The sequence below is a fragment of the Hemitrygon akajei genome, unplaced genomic scaffold (genome assembly GCF_048418815.1).
Source record: "Hemitrygon akajei unplaced genomic scaffold, sHemAka1.3 Scf000167, whole genome shotgun sequence".
Taxonomy (NCBI): domain Eukaryota; kingdom Metazoa; phylum Chordata; class Chondrichthyes; order Myliobatiformes; family Dasyatidae; genus Hemitrygon; species Hemitrygon akajei.
In genome coordinates, this window is record NW_027332053.1 from 239,085 (window position 1) to 264,187 (window position 25,103).

Here is a 25,103-nt window from a genome sequence, read left to right on the forward strand (position 1 = left end):
GCTAGGACTACCAGAGGTCTAATTGAACAGAGCACTTGGCAGGGTAAAAACGGCCATTTCAATTTTAGTTTCACCGTTACAAAATGGCTGCAGTGTTAATCTTTGTCATAATGGAACACAAAGAATCTGATGCTGAGTTTGTTATTTCCTTTTAGGTTATTTTCGTTGAGACGCTTCCTCAGTTTCCAGGGCAACAGCCCGTCAGAGCTGCAGAAAGTGTTGCACATTTTATCGCTCTGTGGCTACCGCCTCTCAGGGTACAGACAGAGTCCTCGGGAGTAAATGCAACAGACTGACAGTGGGAGGGAAGGATACTGCGAGCATTGACTGTATGGAATGTATTAACCAGGGTCGGGATGAACTCAGAACTAACACATTGGAGGGGGTGGGGTGGCATTTGCTCAGTTTGAGGTGTTCCAGACATTTCGCAATAAGTTACCACCTATGCATGAAAAGGAGGAGGAAAAAATCTGCAGTTGCAGGAAGTTTGATGTAAAATAAGGAGAAAACGCTCGAAACGCCCAGCAGATCGGCAGATCCCAGTTCTGATACTGAGATTTCCACAATTTCTGATTTCACAGATGTAGCCTGAAGTACCGGGTGTCCAGCATTTTCCACTTTATAATTTGACATTCTGTTCCTGCTACACTGCGGAAACATCGCAGCGTATTGTTCTGGGCTAGATCCCACACAGCAATAAGATATTGATCAAATGTGCTCCGGTTAGATGCTAGAGAAACGCGGAAGTCCGAAACAGCAGAAAAAGGAAGCAAAATGGAAAGTATAGACCAGTTATCTTGACCTCAGTGTTTGAGAAAAATGTTAGATGTAACAATGGTAATTGCTAAGGATGCTGTGATGGAGTACTTGGTGCCACAGGACAAGATAGTACAAATTCAGCATGGTTTCCTTCAGGGAAAATCACGCCTGTCGAACCTTGGAATTCTTTGAGTTGATTACAAGCAGGATAGACAAAGGAAATGCAGTGGTTGTTGTGAACTTGTATTTTCAGAAGACCTTTGACAAGGTGACATGCATGAGGCTGCTTGCCAAGTTAAGAGCCCATGGTATTACAGGGAATTTACTGACATAGTTAGAGCATTGACTGAGAGGTAGGAGGCAACAAGTGGCAATAAAAGGATCTCTTTCTGGTTGGCTGCCAGTGACTAGGGTTGTTCCGCTGAGGTGTATCCGGAGAGGGTCCAGAGGAGGTTCACAGGGATGATTTCAGGCATCCTCTCACAGTCTACAGACTGGTGAACCAGCCGGAGCCCCGGTCCCGGCAGAGGATGATTAGGTTCCAGGCATCATCTCACAATCTACAGACTAGTGGACCAGCCTGAGCAGCGGTCCCGGCAGAAGGTGATTAGGTTCCAGCTCCACCAGAGTTTGTGAATGGGAAATGGCAGGAACATCACGGCAAAACACCGGCATCACCTCCCTCACACCTTCAATGCATTTCCTCTGATATTACAGATTTCCAAACAGCAAAAAGATACTCCCTGTCTACACTATCTATTGTTTTCATGATCTTATAAAGCTATATCAGATCTCCCGTCAGTCCCTACCGCTCTAAAGAGAACAACCCATGATTTCCACTTCAAACTGAATAATATATGAACCATTCGGACGGAAGTTTAGGTCACCGAATCATTAACTATGTTCCTTTCCCCATAACTGTACTTTACCTGTTGAGTGTTTCTATAATTCCAGTTTCTCTTTATTACATTCATTCTGGAACACTTTAAATCGGTTGGAAATGGAGCAGTGCACAAGCTCTCGTTTTGTGATAGTAGAACATTTAGGAAGCCATAGCTTCACCCTGTAAATTATCCTGCAACCACATTACTAGTTACCCCTAACAAGGCTCACAAGAATAAGCTGAGGAATGATAAACTTTATGCATGAGCTGCATTTGATGACCTTGGGCCTGTGTCAGTGGAGTTCAGAGGGATCGTGGTTGAGGGGGTGTGGGTGGGGAGTGATTATTTACACCAATTGAATAACAACAAGTCTGGATACAGTGGGAATGGAGAGGCTGCCTCGATTAGACCGAGAGTCTGGGATGTGAGAGTGCAGCCTCAGAATAAAGAAGCGTCACTTTAAAAATGACAGGAAGGCAATTACTTCAGCTAAATGTTGATTGATCGGTGGAATTTGATGCTACAGGGAGTGGTGGAGGCTATAGTTGGGTATATTCATGTTCTGGATTGCTATATAGGGCGAGTCTCCCCACAATGTTGTGCCGACCCTTAAACCCTGCCCCCCCATATAACCCTCCACCTTCTATTCTTCCATACACATGTCTAGTAGTCTCTTAAAATTCACTTCACTAGTGTATCTGCCTCCACCACTGACTCAGGCAGAGCATTCCACGCACCAACCACTCTCTGAGTAAATACACGTTCCTCTAATAACCCCTTCAAACTTCCTTCTCCTTATCTTAAAGCCATGTCCTTTTGTATTGAGCAGTGGTGCCCTGGGGCAGAGCCGCTGGCTGTACACTCTGTCTTTTCCTCTGAATATCTTGTATACCTCTATCATGTCTCCTCTCATCCTCCTTCTCTCCAAAGAGTGAAATCTTAGCTCCCTTAATCTCTGATCGTAATGCATACTCTCGAAACCAGGCAGCTTCCTGGTAAATGTCCTCTGTACCCTTCCCAATTCTTCCAAATCCTTCCTGTAGTGAGGTGACCAGAACTGGACACAGTTCTCCAAGTGTGGCCTAATCAGAGATTTACAGAGCTGTATCATTACCCTGCGACTCTTAAGCTCTGTTCTCAACTTATGAAAACTAACACTCGATAAGCTTTCTTAACTACCCTATCTACCTGTGAGGCAACTGTCAGGGATCTGTGGACATGTACCCCCAGATCCCTCTGCTCCTCCACACTCCGAAGTGTCCTACCATTTACTCAGTACTCTGCCTTGGAGTTTGTCCTTCCAAAGTATACCACTCACACTTCTGCGTGTTGAACTCCACCTGCCATTTCTCAGCCCACTTCTGCGCAATCTTCGACAATCTTCAACTTGGAAAAGAAACATCTTTGAATACAAACATCCTCCATGATTGATTATGGAGCAGACTAGGATGACCGAATCATCTAATTCTACACCTATATATTATTACTTGTAACTGATACCATTACTGGTCCCCGGTATGTGTTTCCCATCACAAGTAAGAGTAAACCTTCAAATACCTGAAATCCAAGGAACACACACAAAATACTGCAGGATCTCAGCAGGCCAGGCAGCATCTATTGGAAGAGAGTAGAGTCGACATACAGATGTTTCCTGGCCTGCTGAGATCCTGCAGTATTTTGTGTTACAGCTTTCATCACTCAGATCATTATATATGCTTTTAGGATTTAAATTTCAATTAGTTTAATTTTTATGCTAGTTTTTATTGTTAACATGCTTCATTATCTCTCTGGTTAGGGTTAGGCTTTCGTTGAGAGATTTATTGGAAGAAAAACCCACGACTGGAAGAGAACCACAACTGTAGACGAGGGAACAGCAACAATGGAACAGCCCGGGGACTGAGAGCACCAACCGGAGAGAACCCTTCGGACTCGGAGTTTCCATTGATTCATTCAGAAGATAGTTTGGTGAGTCTGATTTACTCTAACACTTGTCCTTCAGACATTACATTTCTGTTCCAAGGAAGTTAGGAAATTGTTGGGGTGAGACTGAATAAGCTAGAAGTACGAGTTATGCCTAAATCAGACCCAGCTGTAATTTCTCTAGATCTGTTAATGTGCTGTCAGCATCCCAGCTCTTTCAAGCCACTTCCATTTCCTCACAGCGTTTAAAAAAAAAAACTCTGGCATTTTCTGAGTTCAGAATAAAGAAGCGTCACTTTAAAACTGACATGAAGGCAATTACTTCAGCTAAATGTTGGTTGATCTGTGGAATTTGATGCCACAGAGGGTGGTGGAGGCTATCGTTGTGTATTTTCATGTTCTGGATTGCTAATTAGGTCTAGTATTATAGAAGGAAAGCAAGAGTACAGTTTTGGAACCAAACAACCTCCATGATTGATTATGGAGCAGACTAGAATGACCGAATCACCTAATTCTACTCATATATATTATGACTTGTAACTGATACCATGACTGGTCCCCGGTATGTGTATCCCACCACAAACAAGATAAAGTCATCAGATGCTGGAAATCCAAGCAACACACACACACACACACACAAAATGATGCACTCAGAAGGTCAGGCAGCATCTATGGAAGAGAGTAGAGTCGACATAGAGATGTTGCCTGGTCTGATGAGTTCCTTCAGCTTTTTGTGTGTGCTCTTTTATATCCCATGCCAGGTTTTGTAAAGTGTGGGACGGTTTCAGCTTTCTTCACTCGGATCATTATATATGCGTTCAAGATTTAAATTTCAATGAGTTTAATTCTTTGTTCTCGTTTGTATTGTTAACATGCTTCCTTATCTCTCTGGTTAAAGTTAGACCTGTGTTATGAGATTTATCGGAAGAAAAACACACAACGGGAAGCGAACCACGACTGAAGACGAGGGAACAGCAACAAGTGAACCAGCCCGAGGACTGTGAGCACAAACTGGAGAGAACCGTTCTGACTCGGAGTTTCCATTGACTCAGTCAAGAGAAAGTTTGGTGAGTCTCATTTACTCTAACACTTGTCCTTCAGACATTACAATTCTCTACCAAGGAAGGAAATTGTTGGAGTGAGACTGAATAAACCTAGAAGTACGAGTTATGCCTAAATCAGTCCCAGCTGTAATTACTCTAGATCTGTTAATGTGCTGTCAGCATCCCAGCTCTTTAAATTCACTCCCATTCCTTCACAGTGTTTGCTCATTTCAAGCTCTAGTATTTTCTGAGTTCAGACATTTCCTTGCTTGGCTGTGTTACGTCATAATCATCTCAAAATGCATTGAGAATTTCCTCCCTTTATAAGATGTCCCAAGTGCTTCGTGCTGTAGTGGTTGCGGAAATGTGGAATTACCAGGAACTACAGCAACATGTCACTAATTCCTCTGGCTATTGTAAACTGCAACTATATACATCCCCTCGTTGTGCAAGCCTCTGCTAAGAACCCACCCATATGAAGCCAAACGTCCAGCACCATATTTCCTTTAGTCCTCATAAGCAAAACCCAGTCAATAATTTACGTTTACATACCCTGGCCTCATCAAGTACTTTTCGACTAAATCAATTATCAGAACCTATGAACCTGTAATTAAGCAGAAATAGATATTGGAATGAAGTTATGTTCCAATTTTACTGTGTACCAAAGGCACGGTTTAGTCACCACCGGTTTTGGATATGGCCCAGGTTTCGGAGTGAGAAACACTGAAGTGGGTCGATATTTCGCAAACTTCAATGCAGACAGAGTTAAAGGGAAAATAAAACAATAAACACTAGGCTAAGCAGGGCCGTTAACTAAAACTGTCAAGTCTCAACAAATATTACGACGGAATGAATGGAGTTAAATACTGTCACAATGACATAATTAGCTGACACGTGCTTCCTATTGCCGAATCTGCTGAGCTGCGGAATCCGTGGTTGTGACACGCGTAGTTAGTTGGGTGGGTTGAAATATGTTTTCTTCAATACAATATTAAGAATAAGAGTAACTTCCAACATGTTATAGTGCATGGATAGTACATGTTATCGCCAGTACACAGATTTGATTGTTACAACGGCAGGACTGGCTGTTCGATGTTCCAGGGTTTAGTTGTTTCAGAATGCACATGGAGTGAGGTGAAAAGGGGACAATTGTCATTGCTAATTATAGATGATATCACGGCGATGGAAATGGGGGAGATCATGTAGGGACCATCGACAGTCTCCGTGTGGGTGAAAGTCAGAACAGGAAGTGCGCTATCATTCTGGGAGGTCTCCCACAAAGCCACTAGGATATTGAGGAGCAGGTAACTTAGCAATGTTTGGAAAGGTGCAAAAGCAACAAGGTTGTTATCAATGTTGACCTCAACTTTTCTGATGTTGATCCCACCTCCTTATTCTAAAATGTGTCAATGTGGTATAATGTGTTGTGTGTCCTGACTTAGTGTGTGGATGGGCCAATTGGAGAATATGTATACAATATCTAGTACTAGGTAATGATGCTGTTCCACACAGAGGGAAAGAATACTTATATAAACGAACCGTGGCTCGCAAGAGATGAGGACATTTAAGCAAGAGTAAAAAGAATATCATTCAGGTTTCGGAAGCAATATTCAAGTAGGGATATAGAGAATTATAGTTTAGCTATGAAGGAGCTTAAGAAGGTATTTGTAGGTCGAAGGGGACTTGAGAGGTACTTGTCAGATGGGATGAAGGAATGGTCAAAGGCGTTCCACACGTGGGTGAAGAAGAGGAGGATGAATAGATTGAGGGAAGGACTACTTAGGTGCAAAGGTGGAGACATGCCTGGAAGATGAGGTGGTAGGTGAGGTGCTTAATGAATGCTTTCATTCAAAGTTACGAAAGCGATGGACTGTGATTGTGACGTTAGCACAGGAGTACGACAATGTTAAAAAAGGGGTGCTGTTGAAGATTCCAATGTACAACACTTTACTACTGGAAGTGGTGTAGGAGCTTTCAGAGGCATTGAAAGTGACCTTTGTGTTGCCTCTGGCCACAGGAGTAGTAACACGTCGGTGGCGGCCAAACTCTTGAATCGGATATTTTAGGACAGGAATTTTGAAACTTTGGAGAAGCATAATCTTACAACGGGTTGCCAATTTGATTTTTTTTAATGGAGAATTGAGAAATAGGAAAGATGCCAGAAATAATATTCCGCAATATGTACCAACATTTGGATCGACAGAGTCTGATCAGGAGTGACCATGGTATTGTGCATGGAAAGTTGTGTTCAACAAGACTTCATAACTTTTTTGAAGATGATTGTCATTGAGTGTGGGGGAGTGGATGTTGTACATTGAACTCCAGTATAGCCTTTGACAAGGTGCCACGTGGAAGCTTCGTCTGGAAGATAAGGTCCCATGCGGTCCGGAGAAAGAAAGTTAGATGCATTCAAAATTACTGTGAAGGAAGCAAGCAAAGAGTAGTGGTTGAAAGTTTCTACTCTGAATGGAGGCGGGAAACTTGTGGTGTTCCGCAAAGCTACATGTTGGAACCTGTAATATTCATTATTTTATAAGACCAGAAGTACCCCATTCGGACCCTCGAGTCCTCTCCGCCATTCAGTCATAGACGTAACCAGTCTTCCAGTCATCCCCACTTCCCTGTCTTTCCCCCATATCCTTTGGTGCTCTGGCTAATAAAGAACCGTTCTAACTCTTCCATAAATTCAACCAATGACATGGCCTCCACAGTCGCTCATGGTAACACATTCCACACATTTACCACCCTCTGACTAAAGTAATCTCTCCACATCTCAGTACTAAAAGGACGTCTTTCAATCCTGAAGTCGTGCCCTCTTCTCGTAAAGTAAAATAACATAGGAAATAACTTTGCCGTATCTAATCTTTCAGGTCTTTTGACATGCGTAATGTTTATCTGAGAGCCCACTCATTCTCCTGAACTCCAGGGAATACAGCCCAAGAGCTGTCAGACTTTCCTCCTACGGTAACCCTCTCCAATATCAGTATATCTTTTTAAAAAAATAAGGAGCCCAGAACTGCACAGAATACTCTAAATGTGCTCTCCCGAGTGCTCTATAGAGCTTCAGCATCACATCCCTGCTCTTCTATGCTGGACCTCCAGAAAAGCATGTCGAAATTGGATTGGCCTTTTTCACCACCAACTCAACCTGCAGGTTAGCCTGCACAAGGACTCACAAGTCCCTTTGCATCTCTGCATTTTGAATTCTATCCTCATCTAAGTAATAAGTCTGCCCATTTATTTCTTCCATACACTTCCCAACATTGTATTTCATTTGCCACTTCTTTACCCATTTCCCTAAGTTATCTAAGTCCCGCTGCAGTCTCTCTGTTTCCTGAACACTACCCGCTCCTCCACCTATCTTTGTATCTTCGGCAAATTTAGTCACACATACATTAATCCCACAGTTCAAGTCATTGACACATACTGTAATTTAAAACAATGATTTAAATACGAATGCACAAGGCTTGACAAGTAAGTTTGCGGAAGACACAGAATTAGTAGATAGTGCTCACAGTGAAGGTTATCGTTGCTTATAGAGGATATGAATGGGCAGAGGAGTGGTAAATAGATTGCAAAACCAACACGAGCAGCAACAGTTCCATGCAGAGGCTGGTGGTGATGTGGATAGAACTGCCAGAGGAAGCGGATGAGGCAGGCACGATTGAATAATTCTAGGAAAAAAGATGAGTTGTACAGATGGAGGGAAGAGGCCAGGAGGAAATGGGCCCATTTCAGCAAATTGAACCGTCTCGGTGGGCACTGTGGACAACATTGTCTCGTTGAACTGAAGGGTCTGTACCTGTGCTCTATTTTTCTGTTTATTTATCAGTGGAATGAGCAGGCAGACAGACATTGTGTGGAAGTTCAAGTTAATGGTGAATGTTTAGTACCTAAGCCAACTGCTGATCTGATACAGAGGATGACGATACTGTCATATTTGCAAAGTAATTGTACTCTCTTGTTGTGTGTAATTCAGAGCATCACCAGCGGGTGGAGCTTTCCTGCACTGAGACCAAAGTGTAAAGAAGAAGACGATAATCACCAATCGTCAGTCACAATCAGAATGGCTACAGGTATGATCACTGGGAGCTTTATAATTAAACTTCTGTCCTGTTGCTGCACTATAGTTCAGATGAAGAAACTTACACAGATGTTAACAGGGCACAGAAAAGTTTCATCAAGCAAAGTTTCTATGCTTCTCAGCATGGTCGTTGATCTCACTGGTAAAACAGCTTTGAGTAATTGATCTATCTAAAAGTTTCAGTGCAGGGACCTGACACGGGTAATGGTCGAATCACTTCGCTCACCATGCAAAGCTTCAGCTGATTGAAAGGAGCAGGAGACTCTGAATCAGGTGGTTGTGAGTGAAACCCGGACAGAAATGTGACAGTGGTCTTGTGGGCAATGCAAATATATAGAGTCAGTGTCTGTTTCACCTCTAGATAGGTCCTGATGTGTAAAACTTCTGCAACTTCCATTTATAAAACTCAACGCCAGATGATGGGAATCTTTCCAGGGTTTCAGAGATTGTGTCGTAACATTGTATTTCAGGTTTTGGAAGAGGTATCAAGTTTCCTCTGTTTTTTCTTGGCTGCAGTGCAAAGAAAATGAGGGGAGTTTCAGAAATCTGTTTTCTGTAGCCGAGCCAAAAACATCGCTAGTGTTGGGAATGGCCGAGGATCAGGAGACAGAATTTTTTAGATAAATATGTGTTCTGCTTCGGTGTTTTAATACCCCAATGAATATCTGAGCTGTGGACAAATATCAGATGATCTGCTACCTGAATTTAATTTCCCTGGACCACTGAAGTGGAAACCCAGTATAACCAATAACTATGTCACCTGTCGGCATTGTGATTGTGCCAAACTCTGTGATTCCAGGTGGATTGAAAAATATTACAGTGTGGAAACCGACCCTTCGGCCCATCTGTTTCATACTGATCAAAATGTATGAACTTGCCCATTTTCCTGCAGCTTTTCCTAATTTTCCCTTTTAGACTTTTTCTCCCGTTTTTCATGTTCTCAACTTCGCAATTGTATTTGTGTTTGCAGCCTCCTGTGGTTGCACGTACTTTATGCCCACCAGCCGACACGTGAAGGAATGTCCCTTCGGTCCCTTTTAAATCTCTGCACTCAAGTCTTAGGCTCCCCTATCCTGGGAAAAAGACTATGACCATCTACCCTATCTGCACCCCTGCTTATGTTATGTGCCTGTATAAGCTCACCATTCAAGCTCCCATGCTCCATGGCAAACTGTCCCAGCCGATCCGTATAACACAAAACCCAACACCCCGTCCAGTCCGATACTGGTCAAAGCTTAATCAGGTACATCCTATAGATTAGCAACTGCAACTACTGCTCTCTAAGCGAGACTTTGCCATTGACTTGGATAGTTGTTGCATAGCTATCATCAGCGCGGGATAGGATGGGAACCAGGGAACCGGACATCATAAATCTCAAGGTAATGGTCAGTCTGCGACCCAGATGATCGGATGATGTCCGTGTCAAGGGAGTGGTCAGTGTGTATTCAAGGGGACTGGACATTGTGTGACAAAGCGATTGGAGAATGTGTGATCCAGCGGATCTGTCCATGTGTAATCCCGTGGCTGGTCTGTGTGTGACATAGACAACTGGACAGTAAGTGACCCAGGGAGATTTTTGTTAGTGGAAGATAATTGCTGTGATATTGTCCAGTATCACCGGACAGCCTGGTCATCCGTGTTTTCAACTACTGTGAATCCGGTCATCTGTATTACTGTGTCTATCTTGCTCTTCTTCTGAGAGTGAATGTGTCCAGTCACAGGGGGACTGGGATGGTCACCTGACAGGAAGGACAGTTCACACTCACCAGCACGTTCCCACCCCAAATCTCAGTCTCGCCTGCATTGCACGCAGAAATTCCAGGATATGTATTGGAGGATATGCAGCTGTCCAGATAACAGAGTATTTCCAGGATGCGCATTAACGGGAATGTATTAGCCAGAATAGGGAGAGTATCTCTGGGAAGCAACTATCATTGACATTCCCAACATTTATTGCTCATCTTGAACTTCAATAGGTAAGTGGGTGGGATGGTGGGAGAGACAGCTTTCTAGAAAGTCTGGTTCTTCTGGTTACGTAATGTCCAGCACATTATTGGGTCGGTGTTAAAGACAGTGTTGGAGATTGGGATTAATTCCATTTTAGTGGCTGAAGGCAGGTGAACACTAAGGTTCAAGACATGATTTTTTTGAGCTGGCTGAGAGGGGTGGAGACGAGGGATATTTGAGTTCTGTCTATATTCCCTTTCTATATTCACAGAGCCAGATTTTACCATTTCTGACCTCCTGGCACAGGGGGAGGAGTATCGACTGTACCAACTGACAAAGTTCTACAGAGACAGACTTAAACAAGCGATTGAAGAAAAGGTTGAAAGACTCGGTTGGATGTTGACAAAGGAGGGACATTTCAGTAGAGAAGAAAATGAAGTGAGTGTATTTAGTGTATTGTTACCGAACTGCTGGTATCGGAGGGAATAGTGATCAATATTAAATTCCTCCATTTCCCGCACTTCAGCCCTGACCTCATCCTCCCGTCACCACAAAAGGGACCGAGTTCCCTTTGTCTTTACCTGTCACCCCACCAGCCTCCGGACCCAGCTTATTATCCTCCGCAACTTCCGCCACCTTCAACAGGACCCCACCACAAAGCACACCTTTCCCTCTCTGCTCCTCTCTGCAGGGATCGTTCCTTCCGCGACTGCCTGGTCCACACGTCCCACCGGGCACTTATCACTGAAAGCGCAAATACTACACCTATCCCCGCACCTCCCCCCTTACCACCATTCAGGGCCACAAACATCCTTCCAGGTGAGGCAATACTTCACTTGTGAGTCTCTTGGTGTCATCTATTGTATTCGGTGCTCCCGGTGCGGCATCCTCTACATCAGTGAGACCCGACGCAGATTGGGGGACCGCTTCGTCGAGCACCTCCGCTCCGTCCTCCACAACAGACAGGATCTTCCGGTTGCCACCTACTTCAATTCTACTTCACATTCCCATTCGGATATGTGCATGCATGGACTCCTCTACTGCCATGATGAGACCAACCTCTTGTTGGAGAAGCAACATCTCATCTACCGTCTGGGTAGTCTCTAGCCCCTTGGAATGAACATCGAATTCTCCAACTTCCAGTAATTCCCTCACTCTCCGTTCCACCATCCCACTTTCACTCTGCCTCCTCTTCTGGTTGCCTATCACCTCTCTCATGATTCTGCCTTCTTCTGCTACCCATAGTGCTTACCCCTTACATTCCTTCTTCACCTCTCCTGCCTATTCCCTCCCTGCTCCCCCCAAACTCTTGATCTTTCTTCTGATTGGTTTTTCACCTGGCACCTTCCACCCGCCCCACACCTTCCTTATAGGGCCCCTGCCCCCTCCTCCTTCAGTCCTGACGAAGGGTCTGGGCCCGAAACGTTGACTGCTCATTTCAACGGATGCTGCCTGACCTGCTGAGTTCATCCAGCTTTTCTACGTGTTAATATCAATCGCCTACACACTTTAGGACTTCTTCATGGCAATGGAACCTTTGGTATCTGACTGGTCTTCAGCAGGTCTGGTCTCAGCTGTTAAGACGGGGAGCACAGGAAACTTCAGGTTCAGAGTCACCTTGTCCTCTCACACCTTCTGTATTTATCAGTGTGATATAAGAGCAGAGGCCTGTTGAGCAGACATTCAGTCTAAAATTAATTTTGCATTTTATCAGGACAGTCGGTCCAGTTTACCTGAGGTCATTAATCCAGGATGAGTATTAAGCTATCAGATTGTAAATTGGTCCAACTGGCTTCACTGCAGTACTTCAGAGAGGGAAACCTACTAACCACAGTTGCCCTGGTCTCCATCCAAGTTCCCGGACAATGCATAGCTGACTTGTCATGTAAAGTGTAGCACAGAAACAGGCCCTTTGGCCCATCTATTCCATTTCGAACTACTTAAGTTGCCTATAAGCCATTGGCCTGCACCGTGCTATACCATTCATCTATCTATCCAGACTTCTCTTACCCGCTTGTACAACTTGCGCTGCTAGCTCGTCCCATGCTCTCAGCACCCTCTGTGTGAAGAGGTTTCTACTCATGTACCCCTCGAACTTTGCACCTTTCATATTTTACTGAAGACCACTTTTTGTGGTACTTCTTTACTTTGGTACAAAATGTCTGCTTGCATTTACCAGGTCTATACCCCTCATAATTCTTTGTAGCACTATCAAATCTCTCCACAATCTTCTACGTTCTAAGGCATAGAGCTCTAACCAGTCCATTCTTTTCTTATAAATCTTGTCCTCCAGTCCCAGCAACATCCTTGTAATTTTATTCTGTACTCTTTCAACCGTCTTTAGATCTGTCTCTAAGTAGGTGACCGGACCTGCGCACAGTACCTGAGATTAGGCCTCACTAACTTCTTATACACGTTCATCTCCTGTACTCAATATTTTCATTTATGAAGGCTAATGTGCCAAATATTTTCTTTCCAAAAAATCTACTTTTGCTGCCACTTTTAATGAATTATCGACCTGTATTTCCAGATCACTTTATTCTACCACACTCCTCAGTGCCCTAGCGGTCACTGTAGAAGATCGGCCCTGCTTGGTCCTTCCAAACACGTCGCACTTGTCTGCATTAAATTTCATCGGCCATTTTCAGCCTATTTCTCAGCTCGTTTAGATATCACTGCAAGCTGTGGTAGTCTTCCTCACTCTCCGCTGCACGTCCTCACTCTTGGTGTCATCGCAAGGTTTCTGATCCATTTAACTACATTTTCATCCAGACCGTTGATATTGATGACAAACAACAGCAAACCCAACACTGATCCCTGTAGCACTGAACGAGTTACAAACTGACAGTCAGAGACGCACCAGTCTATAACCACTCTCTGTCTTCTTCCAAAAAGCCAATGTCTAACCCAGTTTACCACTTTACCTTGGATCCTGAGCAAATGAACCTTCTTGACCACCTTTCTATGCGGTAGTTTGTCAAATGCCGTGCTAAAGTCCATAGAGACAACACCGGATTTCTTTGATTCATCAACTTTCCTGTTAACTTCCTGGGGGGGGGGGGAGGACTTTAAGATTAGCTGGAAATAAACTGTCACGCACAAAGCTGATATTTCATGAACTCAAAAATCAATATTTTTCTCCAAAACAGCATATATATCAGACGAACATTTTGCTAAGCTGGTTTATATCATTCGCCAGCCTACCTTCGTATTTTCTCTAATTACGGCTTTTTAGTTTCCTTCTGTTGGTTCGTAAAAGCTTTCCAATCCTCCAGCTTTCCTCTATGTTTTGCTATATTCTATGCCCTCTCCTTTGCCTTTGTGCTGCATTGACTTCCTCGTCAGACACGTTTGATTACCTTCCTTTGGAATAAATTTTCATCTTTGGGATTATCTATCCTCCGTCTTCTGAAAGGTTTCCAGAAACTCCAGCCCTTCTTGCTCTGCCATTGTCCCTACTAGTGTCATTTCAGGATTTATTTTTGCCCAGATCGTCCATTATGCCCCTGTAATTCCTTTATTCCACTATGATACAGTTAACTTTACTTCTCCCTCTCAAACGGATGGATGAGTTTTGTTATTTTATGATCAATATTTCTGAAGGGTATATTTATCTTAAGCTCCTTTACTAAATCTGGTGCAATACATAACACAGAATCCGGATCCACCTTTCCTATCGTGGGCTCAACCATAAGCTTCTCTCAAAAGCCATCTCAAAGGCATTTTTCAAATTGTCTCACTTGGGATTCAGCACCAACCTGATTTTCCAAAGCCAGCTGCATATTGAAATTCCACATGTCTAGTTTAACATTGATCTTTTCTACATGCCTCTTCTCTCTCACATTATAATTTGTAGCCCATATCCTAGCTACGGTTAAGAGGCCTGTATATAATTCCATCAGGGTCATTTTACCTATGTAGTTTCTTAACATTACCATCGCCCAATCTGATATCACCTCTTTCTAAGGACTTTTCATGACAGCAGTGTCAACCCAACACTTTCACCTACCTGCCTATTCTTTCGATTCAATATTTTTCCTTGGACGTAAGCACCCAATTAAGACCTTCTTTCAGCCACGATTCAGCAATGCCCGCCATCCATTTTTTTGCTCTTTCTCTCTCCCTCTCTTCCGTTCTTGTTGTCACATCATTTTGATATACTGTTGCCCATTGACGGATCGAAGAAAATAATCACTTTGAATTTACTGCAGAGTGTCAATAAATCCTTATTCTTTCACACTATTGAAATTTCCTTCAGTTACTGTTTTTCTGTTAATGACTGAACCCAGGGAGGATGAGGCAGCAGCCCAGTGACTGCATCTGTTCTGAAGCTACTGGGAACATGAACGGATATTTTCCTCCACATTCTCCATGTCTGTCTGTCTGCTCCACAATAAATTCATTGTTTCCCTTTTATAGAAAGTCACAGAACTGACTGAGAAGGGAAAACTGACTGAGAGTTCCACACTCTTCCTCAGTTTGGTGATGGGCAAAGGCTCCGGGGCCCGGAGGGCGATGTGGGAATCCTTTCTGACATGGAGGACTGAGTTACCGAAGTTGGACAAAATACTGAGAGAAATACAGGAACTCGGTATGTTAAACCCACGCTCTGAGCACAAAGGCACATTGACATGAACAGTTTTAACTATATTAGCTCTGTTTCCATTACCTTATTTTTAGGTCCCGATCCACAGGAATACATGAACATCGGCCAAGGGTTAACTGAGTTACCGACTCAATTGATAGGTGAGTGATGAAATGCACATTGAAATCACATCTCAAATGTTTGACTGTGACTTTGCAAAATTTGGGAATCAAATTTCACTGTAAATTATTCGCCAAATTATGGATTAAAGTAACAATTCAGAGAATTTCTTGTTGCAGCTTGAATATTCTACAATGCATTTTTTCTATTAATACAGTTGTTGGTTGTGCTGAACCCTTCACTCCTGGTCCGAACACTCTGGGAATTTCCATGCGCCCCAAGCAGGTTCCTGCTACACTGCAGCTTCCTGCCCAGGTGCCTTTTCTATCTTCAGACCTTTCAGCTTCAAAAGCACCTTATTCTTCCTAAGAGCACTACACTCATTTCTGCCCTCTGATATACTTGACATGTTGGCCATACAGCTGGTGTCTTCCACAGAGTATAAAACACAAAAATACAACTGCAGATGCTGTGGATCGAAGAATACGTACACAACGCTGGAAGAACTCAACAGGTTAGGCAGCATCCGAGAGAAAAGAGTAGCCAACGTTTCGGGCCGGGACCCTTCATCAGGAATGGGGGGTGGGGGGAACAGAGGGCCGAAGCCCAGTAATAGAGATAGAGGAGGGGGTAGGGCCTTGTGACATACTTCCTCAGAGTATGTCCGCCATTTCCTTTTCACCCATTAATACAAATGCGTTATCATTTTTCAAGTTGTCCGATGCCCATCCTCTCCGTTCTTTCCTTATTCTTATGTGTGGGATAGAGAGAAAAAAAAACAAATTGGTATCCTCTCTTATTATTGACCATATCCTGCACATTCATATATATCTTGGGGACATCAATAACAGTCGCCTTCGACACGACCAAGGCAGTACATTGTAGGCATCCATCCCTCTGAAAATCTACCCACATGTTATGTAAAAGTACCCCATCTCACAACCAAATGCCCTCTGCTATTAGACAATTTGGTCCAGCGGAAAAACAATACAAAATACAGAATGTCTACGCTACCTTTGCCTCTCTGAAACTTGCACACTATTGTTTGACCTCTCCTCTACCTCCAAGAGAAAACAAACCATTTTATCAAACCTGTCCTTGAAGTACATGCTCTCGAATCCAGGCGGCATTTTGGTGAACCCATTCTGCACCCTCCCAATTCTTCCAAGAGTTGGTAGATGTGCATTGACTACAATACTCCAAATGCTGTCTAAGACCAGAATACCAAGGAGCAGAAATAGGTCATTCAGTTCATCGAATTTGCTCCACAATTCCTTTCAGCCCCATTGTCCTGCCTTCTCCCAGTAAACTTTGACACCCCTATTAATCAGGGTCCTATCAACCTGTGATTTAAATATACCCAATTACTTCTCTACTTCAGCCGTCTATGGCAATATTTTCACAGATCCATCACCCGCCGGGGAAAGAAATTTCTACCAACATCAGTTCAAAAGGGACGTACTTCTAATCTGAGGCTGTGTCTGCTGATCCTAGACTCCTCTACGATAGGAACCATCTTCTCCACATCCACCCTATCTAGGCCTTTCAATTTTCGATACGCTTCAATGAGATACCCCGTTATTCTTCTAAACTCTAACAATAAAACGCTTCTCATGTGTTTACACTTTTATTCCCGATATCATTCTAGTGCGCCTCCTGTCCAATGCCAGTATATCCGTATTTGGCAATAGGGTCCAAAACAATGCCTTATGAGTCAGAGTTACACCCTTGTAGTTAGATTATTGCCCTCACGAAACAAAATGCTAAAATTGCACATGCCTTCCTTACCGACAACTCGATCTGCAAATTATTATTTAGAAATCCCTCCCGAAAGCTCATAAGTCAATTTTGACCTCTGATTTCTGTGTGTGGTCCCCGTTTAGTAAATGGTCTACTCCATTAGCCTAATAGCAAAGTACACGACCATACACTTTCCTACTCTGTATTCCATGAAGCACTGCTTTCCCCATTCTCCAAACCTGTCTAAGTACTTGTAAAGACTAATCGGCAAAATTGGCCTGGAAGACATCACTTTGGAGGGTGAACTGTCAGCCTACGTTGAGTTTTGTAAACCGGTAACATAACTCTTGAACACAGATTCTGAACTAATAAAGACAAGCAAGTGACAAGGCCTCTATACAACTTGAATCTTTCTGTGCTTTAAATATACCCTCCATACCAGCCCTTGAATCCGTTTATGAGTTTGAGGTTATGAGGTTATGAGGTTTATGAGGTTTATGATCTATGAGGTTGGAACCCAAGATCTCTCTGCTCGTTAACACTATTAATGGACTTAACATTAACAGTGCACTGACTGTTTACTTTTGAACTTGCAACACATTACTTTTGACCGGTTAAAGCACCAGATTTCCTTTCTATTCCCATGTCTACAAGTAAGCTATTTCCTACTGTTTCCTTTGCTAACACCTGCTCTATCCCCAATACCTCCAATCTTAGTATCAACTGCAAAGTTATTGATCCTCCCAGCAACATCTTATTTCAGGTAATTTATAAATACAAATATGTGTATAGATGTTGTTCCCGGCGGAAAATCATTGGACAATGAACTCCAGCCAGGTTAAGTCTCATTACCATCTGTTTGCTACGGGGAAGACAATTATGAATTAACAAAGGCAATTCACCACCGTTCGCAAGCATTTTGATTTGCTGTATGAGCCTCCCATGTGGAACATTGTCAAACACTCTACTAATATCCAAATAGACAATACCCACTGTGTGACTTCATCTATCACCTTTGCCACCTCTTGGAAGAATTCCATCAAGGTAGCAGGACGCTAATCCCCCCGCACAAAGCCGTGCTGCTGTACCCTAAACCACCTCAGGCATTCTCCCTTCTCATACTCCCCTAGGGAAGAAGATACAGAAGGCTGGAAGTAATGTACCACTAGCCCCTAGGACAGCTTTAATTCTGCAATGATAAATACAAGGAATGGTCACCTGCTATGTTATTATTGGTTCTTCATTGCCATAAAACAATTTGATATATAAAATTGTAACTTTGTGCAGCTCGTAACTAATGGACACTCACTTAGCTGACCACACTATACTTACAGAAGAAAAGAAAGAATCCTTTTAGGGTATGAAAAGAATTTAAGAAAAACTGATTTAATTATGCAATTGTATTCAAACGCAGATGAAAAGCAGAAACCTGTTATATTATAAGATTAACTAAGAAAGATCATTTAATACTGTCCCTCACTCTTAGTTATTAGAAGTTCTTATTATATACAAGGTCCACCCAACAAGTGAAATTTCTACATCTGATGAAGCATTGGCATACAATAATCTCCTGATCCACATCAGAACGCACTAAGATGGTAGCGCGATATTAATACGCAGCATCCTCTCCAGACTCTGGATTTAGGGATTGCCAAACGTTATGTGGATTTTCTGATGTAGTCTGTTTTGTGATATCATTCTGGCGGAACGTTGTTTCATTTTTTTTTAACTGCATTGCAGTTGTAGTTTCTAAATAACGGTAAACAGAAATTCAATTCAATTCAATTCAATTCAATTCAATTCATTTCAATTCAATTCAATTGTTGGGTTATCCACCTCTGTCGGGTCTGGTGTCTGTGAGCAGAACTTTACTTCATGTCATAATATTCATGGAAGCATTAAATTAATTCATGTAATCTCAAACACTCAATGTTGAAATGCAGTTATAAAGTTCTTTGTCAGTTGAGCCATTTAACATGTTGACTATGTGTCTGTTACCATGTAAGATGTTCAACAGAAACATAAGGAGACTCTGCGGGCACAAACTGAAACATTGAGAGTGAACACGATCCTTATGACGGAGAAGGCAAAGGTTTTCCAGCTGGTTGATCGATACGCTGAGCTCACGGTCACTTCTACGATTCGAGATCGGACACTGGTGGAACATGAGCTGCTGGCAAGAGGCAGAGACCACGAGGAGTGGAGAGAAATACAGCTCCGCGGAGATTTGGAAAAAATCCGGACTGATCAATTATTCCATAGCAGTTTTTCCCGGAGTAAATATAAATCTGGGTGCACGGCAGAAGTAGCTGGCGTCCCTGGGATTGGAAAAACAACAATGGTGCAAAAGATTGTTTATGACTGGGCTATGGGGGAAATATACCAACAATTCCAGTTTGTCTTCAGCTTCAAATTCCGGAACTTAAACTTCATTAATTGTCAAATAAATTTAAAGGAACTGATTCTGGATCAATATCCTTACTTTGGGAATATCTTGAGAGAGGTCTGGGAAAACCCAAAGGGATTACTGTTTATATTCGATGGTTTGGATGAATTCAACGATCAAATCGATTTTACTGACAGTCGAAGAGAGACAGAACCTCGGTCCACATGCACAGATCCGGATTTCAAGTGCAAGGTGTCTGACATTGTGTACAGTTTAATCCAACGCAAGCTGCTCCCAGGGTGTTCAGTGCTGGTGACCACCCGCCCATCTTCTTTACATTTACTAGAAAAGGCGAAAATCAGTGTCCGGGCTGAGATACTGGGATTTGTTCCTGAGGAACGGAAAAAATATTTCATCAGGCACTTTGAAGATCAGACGGTGGCGGCAGCTGTTTTCAAACACGTGAAGGAGAACGAGATCCTGTATACCATGAGCTACAACCCTTCCTACTGCTGGATCCTCGCTCTGACACTGGGTACGTTCTTTACTCAAAGAGACAGGGATCCGCAGCGAGTTCCCAAGACCATCACCCAACTGTACTCCTACTACATTTACAACATCCTGAAAAACCACGGCCGTGAGATTGAGAACCCCCGTGATGTGTTACTCAGGGTTGGTCAGATGGCCTTCAGAGGAGTGTCCGAGAGGAAGATTGTGTTTACCGATGGAGATTTGATCAACTACGGTCTGCAGCCTTCCCAGTTCCTTTCCGGGTTCCTGATGGAGCTTTTGGAGAGAGAAGATTCTGCACGATGTGTGGTGTACACATTCCCACACCTCACCATCCAAGAGTTTGTAGCTGCAGTCGCACAGTTCCTGAATCCATATCCCGGGGATATCCTGAAATTCCTCACTGAAACCCACAGGGGGAATGATGGGCGGTTTGAAGTATTTCTTCGTTTTGCTGCGGGTCTCTCCTCTCCAATGACAGCTCGGGGCCTGGAGGAGATTCTGGGTCCATTTCCTCATGAAACGACCTGCCGGGTGATTGACTGGGTGAAGGAGGAGGTTGAACGCCAGGGCGGTAATGCACAGAGTGAAAATGCTAAAAGGAGCCTTCTGAACACATTGCATTACCTGTTTGAAGCTCGGAATCGTGGGCTGGCTGAGGCCGCACTGGCATCTGTGGGGCAACTTTCATTCTGTGAAATACCATTGAATCCGTTTGACTGCGCGGTCCTGTCTCATGTCATCGGACTCTGTGATACAATAAAACGGCTCGATCTTTGGTACTGCGACATGCAAAATGAAGTAATCCAGCGGCTGGGACACGGGCTGCACAAATGCCAGCACTTGAGGTAAATTGGTTTATCTCTCACTCTGAACTGTGAATCTGTTAAAATCTGTTGTTTCAATGTAAAGGAATTTGGGTAAAACTGTAGTAAATCATATTATGAAGAATTATGACAAAGTGACCAGTTGAAATGTCAGTAAATCTCCAAAGACGTGAGGGTTCTGTTGTTCCTTGTGAAGGGATGTTGGAAACTTAATCAGATCAATGAGCAAGGCGATTGGCTTAATGGTAGTATATCAGAGGAATGACTGCGTTTCTCGCTGCCTGTGACACGTCCATTGACAATGTTCCTTCTCACTGTTACTGACACCCAGACCGACACCGACTGAAACAGGTGGGTCAGCTTCACACCCCCTTCGCAGTGACGGACAAAAGACCGACAGTAGACTGTCTCTGTAAGAAGGAAAGAAGTACCATTGTGAGATTATCCGCACCTTTCTTTCTCCGTGTGTGACTATCACCATCACTCCATATGAGCGATTTTGCTCACTACCAGATACCCAGACCCATGGGGACCTCTCCTCGACTGATTGTAGGCCTCATTCTGGCCAACCTCTCCTGTGCAATCTATTTCTGCACCCTCTCGCCTTGTGGATTCTCTTTTCCCAACCGTATCCTCCGGTGGAATCTCTTCATCCTCATTCATCTTCCTCCCTTGGGGATGTTTGTTCCCCATCCTCCTTCCTCCGATTGGTTCTGTCTTCCCATCCTCTTTCCTCAGGTGGGATCTCTTCCGCCATCTCCCATGTTGACATTCACATATCTTTCTCACTGTAGGACTTTCTCCCACCCTTCAACCCTGCCCATTCCGACCCTCACGTCAGGAACACTTTTCAAACCATCAGGGCATGAGACAGAACATGTGGAGTTTACAGGGTCACACCGACGTTCCCTGGAGCTGAGCAGTGATGGACATTGACAGTGATGGGAATGCCAATCAGTGATTTACTGAAGGGTGAAATGTTTCCTGCAATATCCGAGTGAGAGAAATTCCCTCAGAACGAAGGTTTCAATCACTTTGTTCATCAATTTGTCTGTTTGTGTTTAGTATTTCGGGTATTATCCTGAGAGAATCAGAAGTGAAACTGGTGTCTGCGGCTCTGAGGAACCCGGAGTGTAAAATACAGAAACTAGTGTAAGTAACAGACTGCGGGAAATTGTGTGAGACTGAACACTAATGTGATTACTAATTGTGTTACTGATATACAATGGGAATTTTAACCGTCTCCTGTCTCTCTGAGTCCTTCACCCTCACTCTCTCTCATCACCAGGCTGATCGAGATCGGTCTCACAGATTCTGGAGCCAAGAATCTCGTCTCCGCTCTCAGTTCAAACCTACCACTAACGCAGATAAATTTGGGAGTAAACTCTCTCACAGACCGATCTGTCCCGGCTCTCCGCCGCCTCATACGCACCCTCCCGAATCTGGAGCTCATGGCGTGAGTGTTTGTGTTATTATTCAATGTGATGAAATGTCAGAGGATCCGCGGGTTTTCTGCTGATATTTGTCTGTGTGTGTGTTCTTGCAACATTACCCCCAGTCCCCTCTTACTGACACTGTTGTGTAACCTGTTTATTACATCTTTATTCTTCAATTTGTTTCAGGCTGCCGGGGAATAATTTCACTGTGAACGGGAAGAGGAAACTGAGATCTCTGCAGGAACGCAGTCCCGGACTGACAGTACTCTTGACCAACTGAATGTGTGAACATCTTTGCCTGCGGGATAGGGATATTTTGGCCGATCCCTGACCATCCCCTTTAACTGCCGCGCTCCGGGTTTAATTTCTGGTTCCAGCCGAGCGCTTTCTAACATCAGAACTTTTCTGCGGTGTTGTAATTCCGCCTTGAGTCTGGAGACGCTACTTCCGACGCTGGTCCGGGTTGGAGAGCTCCCCCAAATGAGACTCCGAAGAATTACACAGACGGCTGGAGCCCAGGTGTCGACTCCAGAGTTCCGGGGCAGGATTGTCCGGGGAGAGAATCCTTCTGTTGTCTTTGGGCTCGGAACGGTAGCCTCGACAGACTGTCCGATATAAAAATGTTAAATTGACAACTAGTCCGGCAGTGATCCTGGATATGCAGCGATCTCGGACGCGGTCCTGAAGTGTGAATTTGTAATCACCGGTTCCCCGATGTAGAGTCCCGATGAGAAACGGGACTGATTAGTCAACCGGTCACTCGTTGTCGCTGGTCAGTCAGTATCAGGTTATCTATTTCCACAATTTAGCAGCTCACACATCGTTTAGTTTACATTCGTCATTGATTATTCGGAATCAATAAAGCGCTGTAACTTCCTGTCTTGGTGTCTGGCTTGAGTTTTTTTTTGAGGTTTCTTCTACCATCCCCCCCCCCCCCCCCCCCGCACTCCGTATACTGGAACAGTGGGTCGGAGTTCCTCACAATGACGTAGTAACGTCTTAGCTCCCGGCTGAGGGAGGTCGGACCTGCAGAGTCTAGGTACCGGGGATCTCATCTCCAGCCATCTCCAGCTAACTGGTCCCGTCCTCGCGTGTACTCCTGGCACTCGCAGACAGTTAAAATTGATTATAATATCAGACACAGAGTGATGCTCCTTCCACCCTGTCCCATCACAAACGTCGGGAGTCAGGAACAGACTGAAGGACTCTCTGCGTTGCACAATATCGCCATCTCCTGCAGAGTTATGGAGAAGAGGTTTTTGTAGAGTGCTAAGTCCTCGAGTTGAAACAGACTACAGAGGAGATTACAGATTACAGATTATAGATTGCGTTCAGTTTGGCACAAGGACACCCCACCACCCCTCCCCCTCGCTACACACATGAGATGAATCTATGTTGCGGAGGTCAGAGACGGGGAGTGAAATACAGGAGAGGCGGGCAAAGATACAGGCTGCACGGAGCTGAAGAGAATGAAAGAGGCGGATAATGGATAGGGGAGTACTGGCGGATATTAGAACCCTAACGGTTAACAATACTTTTGACATCTGGGTTTGAAATATAGCCCAGGATGAAACCGAAGATGATGATTACTTTGCAAAAACGGGACTGTCCTGCGAGGGGCTCCTGATTGAACATAAGGGATAGGGAGGGAACGACAGAAGGATTTGGAATGGTCACCAGGGAAGGAGTGAAAGGTTGACAGAAAATGGTCTCCAGGGAGAAAGTGATGGGCTGTGTGACGATGAGCTCGAGGAAAGGAGCGATGGGCGAAATTAGGATGGCCATGGTCACCTTTTTTTTTCATGGACAAGAGGGAGGGAGTGATACGCTGACAAGAGAGTGGGAGTGACAAGCAGAATTAAAATGGCCGACTGGGTGGGGATGACGCACTGATTGATAATAATCACCGGGGAGGGTGTTATGTCCTGATTAAAGATGAGATTCTGGATTAAAGCTAGAATATAAAATTATCATCAGTGACGCGCCAATATAATATTGTCACCAGGGAGAGAGTGACCTGCGCATTGAAAATGGTCACCAGGGAGGGAGGTTTGCACCTTGGGAAAATGGACGCCAGGAAGGCAGTAACACAATGACAAGTATGAGGGAGTGGCGGGCCGATTTGAAATAGTCCGTGATTCATTTGTTCCCTGGCCGACAGGGAGGGAGTGATGGACAAAGCAAATGGCCAACAGGGCGGGAGAGACGCACCGGGTAAAATAACCACAATGGAGACAGTGGCACATTGAAAAGGTGGGGGGAGTAACGGGTCGATATAAAAAGATCTAATGGGAGGGAGTGAAGTTCTGATATAAAATGGTCGCAGAGAAGGAGTGAAGGACACGTTGACTTCAAATAGTCGACACTTCACTTGAAATGGCAGCTGGGGAGGGAGTGACGGCTTTGGTAGAAGTGAGCACAGAAGAGGGAGGGACACGCTGATTTAAAATGGGATATGCCTTGGTTAATGTGGCCGCCAGGGATGGAGTGAGACAGTGACTTACAATGGCCACTGTCACACACAGAATCTATGGCGAAGGAACTTGCGGTGTTCATGGATACAATCCCGGGATGGAGTGTGTTATAACCATATAACAATTACAGCACTGAAACAGGCCATCTCGGCCCTTCTAGTCCGTCCCAAACGCTTACTCTCACCTAGCCCCACTGACGCGCAATCAGCACATAACCCTCCATTCCTTTCCTGACCATATACCTATTCAATTTTGCTTTAAATGACAATTTAACCTGCCTCTACCACGTCTACTGGAAGCTCATTCCACACCGCTACCATTCTCTGAGTAAAGAAATTCCACCTCATGTTACCCTTAAACGTTTGCCCCTTAAGTCTCAACTCATGTC

The 25,103-nt window shown here is 44.1% G+C and overlaps 1 protein-coding gene across 7 annotated transcripts in view; it reads left to right on the plus strand.

The window, feature by feature from the left end:
- LOC140724147 (NACHT, LRR and PYD domains-containing protein 3-like) overlaps nt 1-23,011 on the plus strand; it is a 49,235-nt gene extending 26,224 nt beyond the window's left edge. For 5 of the 7 annotated variants that reach the window (XM_073038633.1, XM_073038632.1, XM_073038634.1 and 2 more), the window contains 9 exons: nt 3,439-3,608; nt 8,586-8,682; nt 10,909-11,075; nt 15,057-15,228; nt 15,318-15,383; nt 19,089-20,826; nt 21,871-21,957; nt 22,094-22,261; nt 22,428-23,011. In XM_073038633.1, coding sequence (XP_072894734.1) covers nt 8,673-8,682; nt 10,909-11,075; nt 15,057-15,228; nt 15,318-15,383; nt 19,089-20,826; nt 21,871-21,957; nt 22,094-22,261; nt 22,428-22,521 — 2,502 coding nt within the window. In that variant the 5' untranslated portion in view covers nt 3,439-3,608; nt 8,586-8,672 and the 3' untranslated portion in view covers nt 22,522-23,011. Of the gene's footprint in view, nt 1-3,438; nt 3,609-8,585; nt 8,683-10,908; nt 11,076-15,056; nt 15,229-15,317; nt 15,384-19,088; nt 20,827-21,870; nt 21,958-22,093; nt 22,262-22,427 lie in introns of those variants that run through there. The other 2 variants (XM_073038636.1, XM_073038637.1) reach the window with 2 other exon arrangements.
- Nucleotides 23,012-25,103: the final 2,092 nt, after the last annotated feature.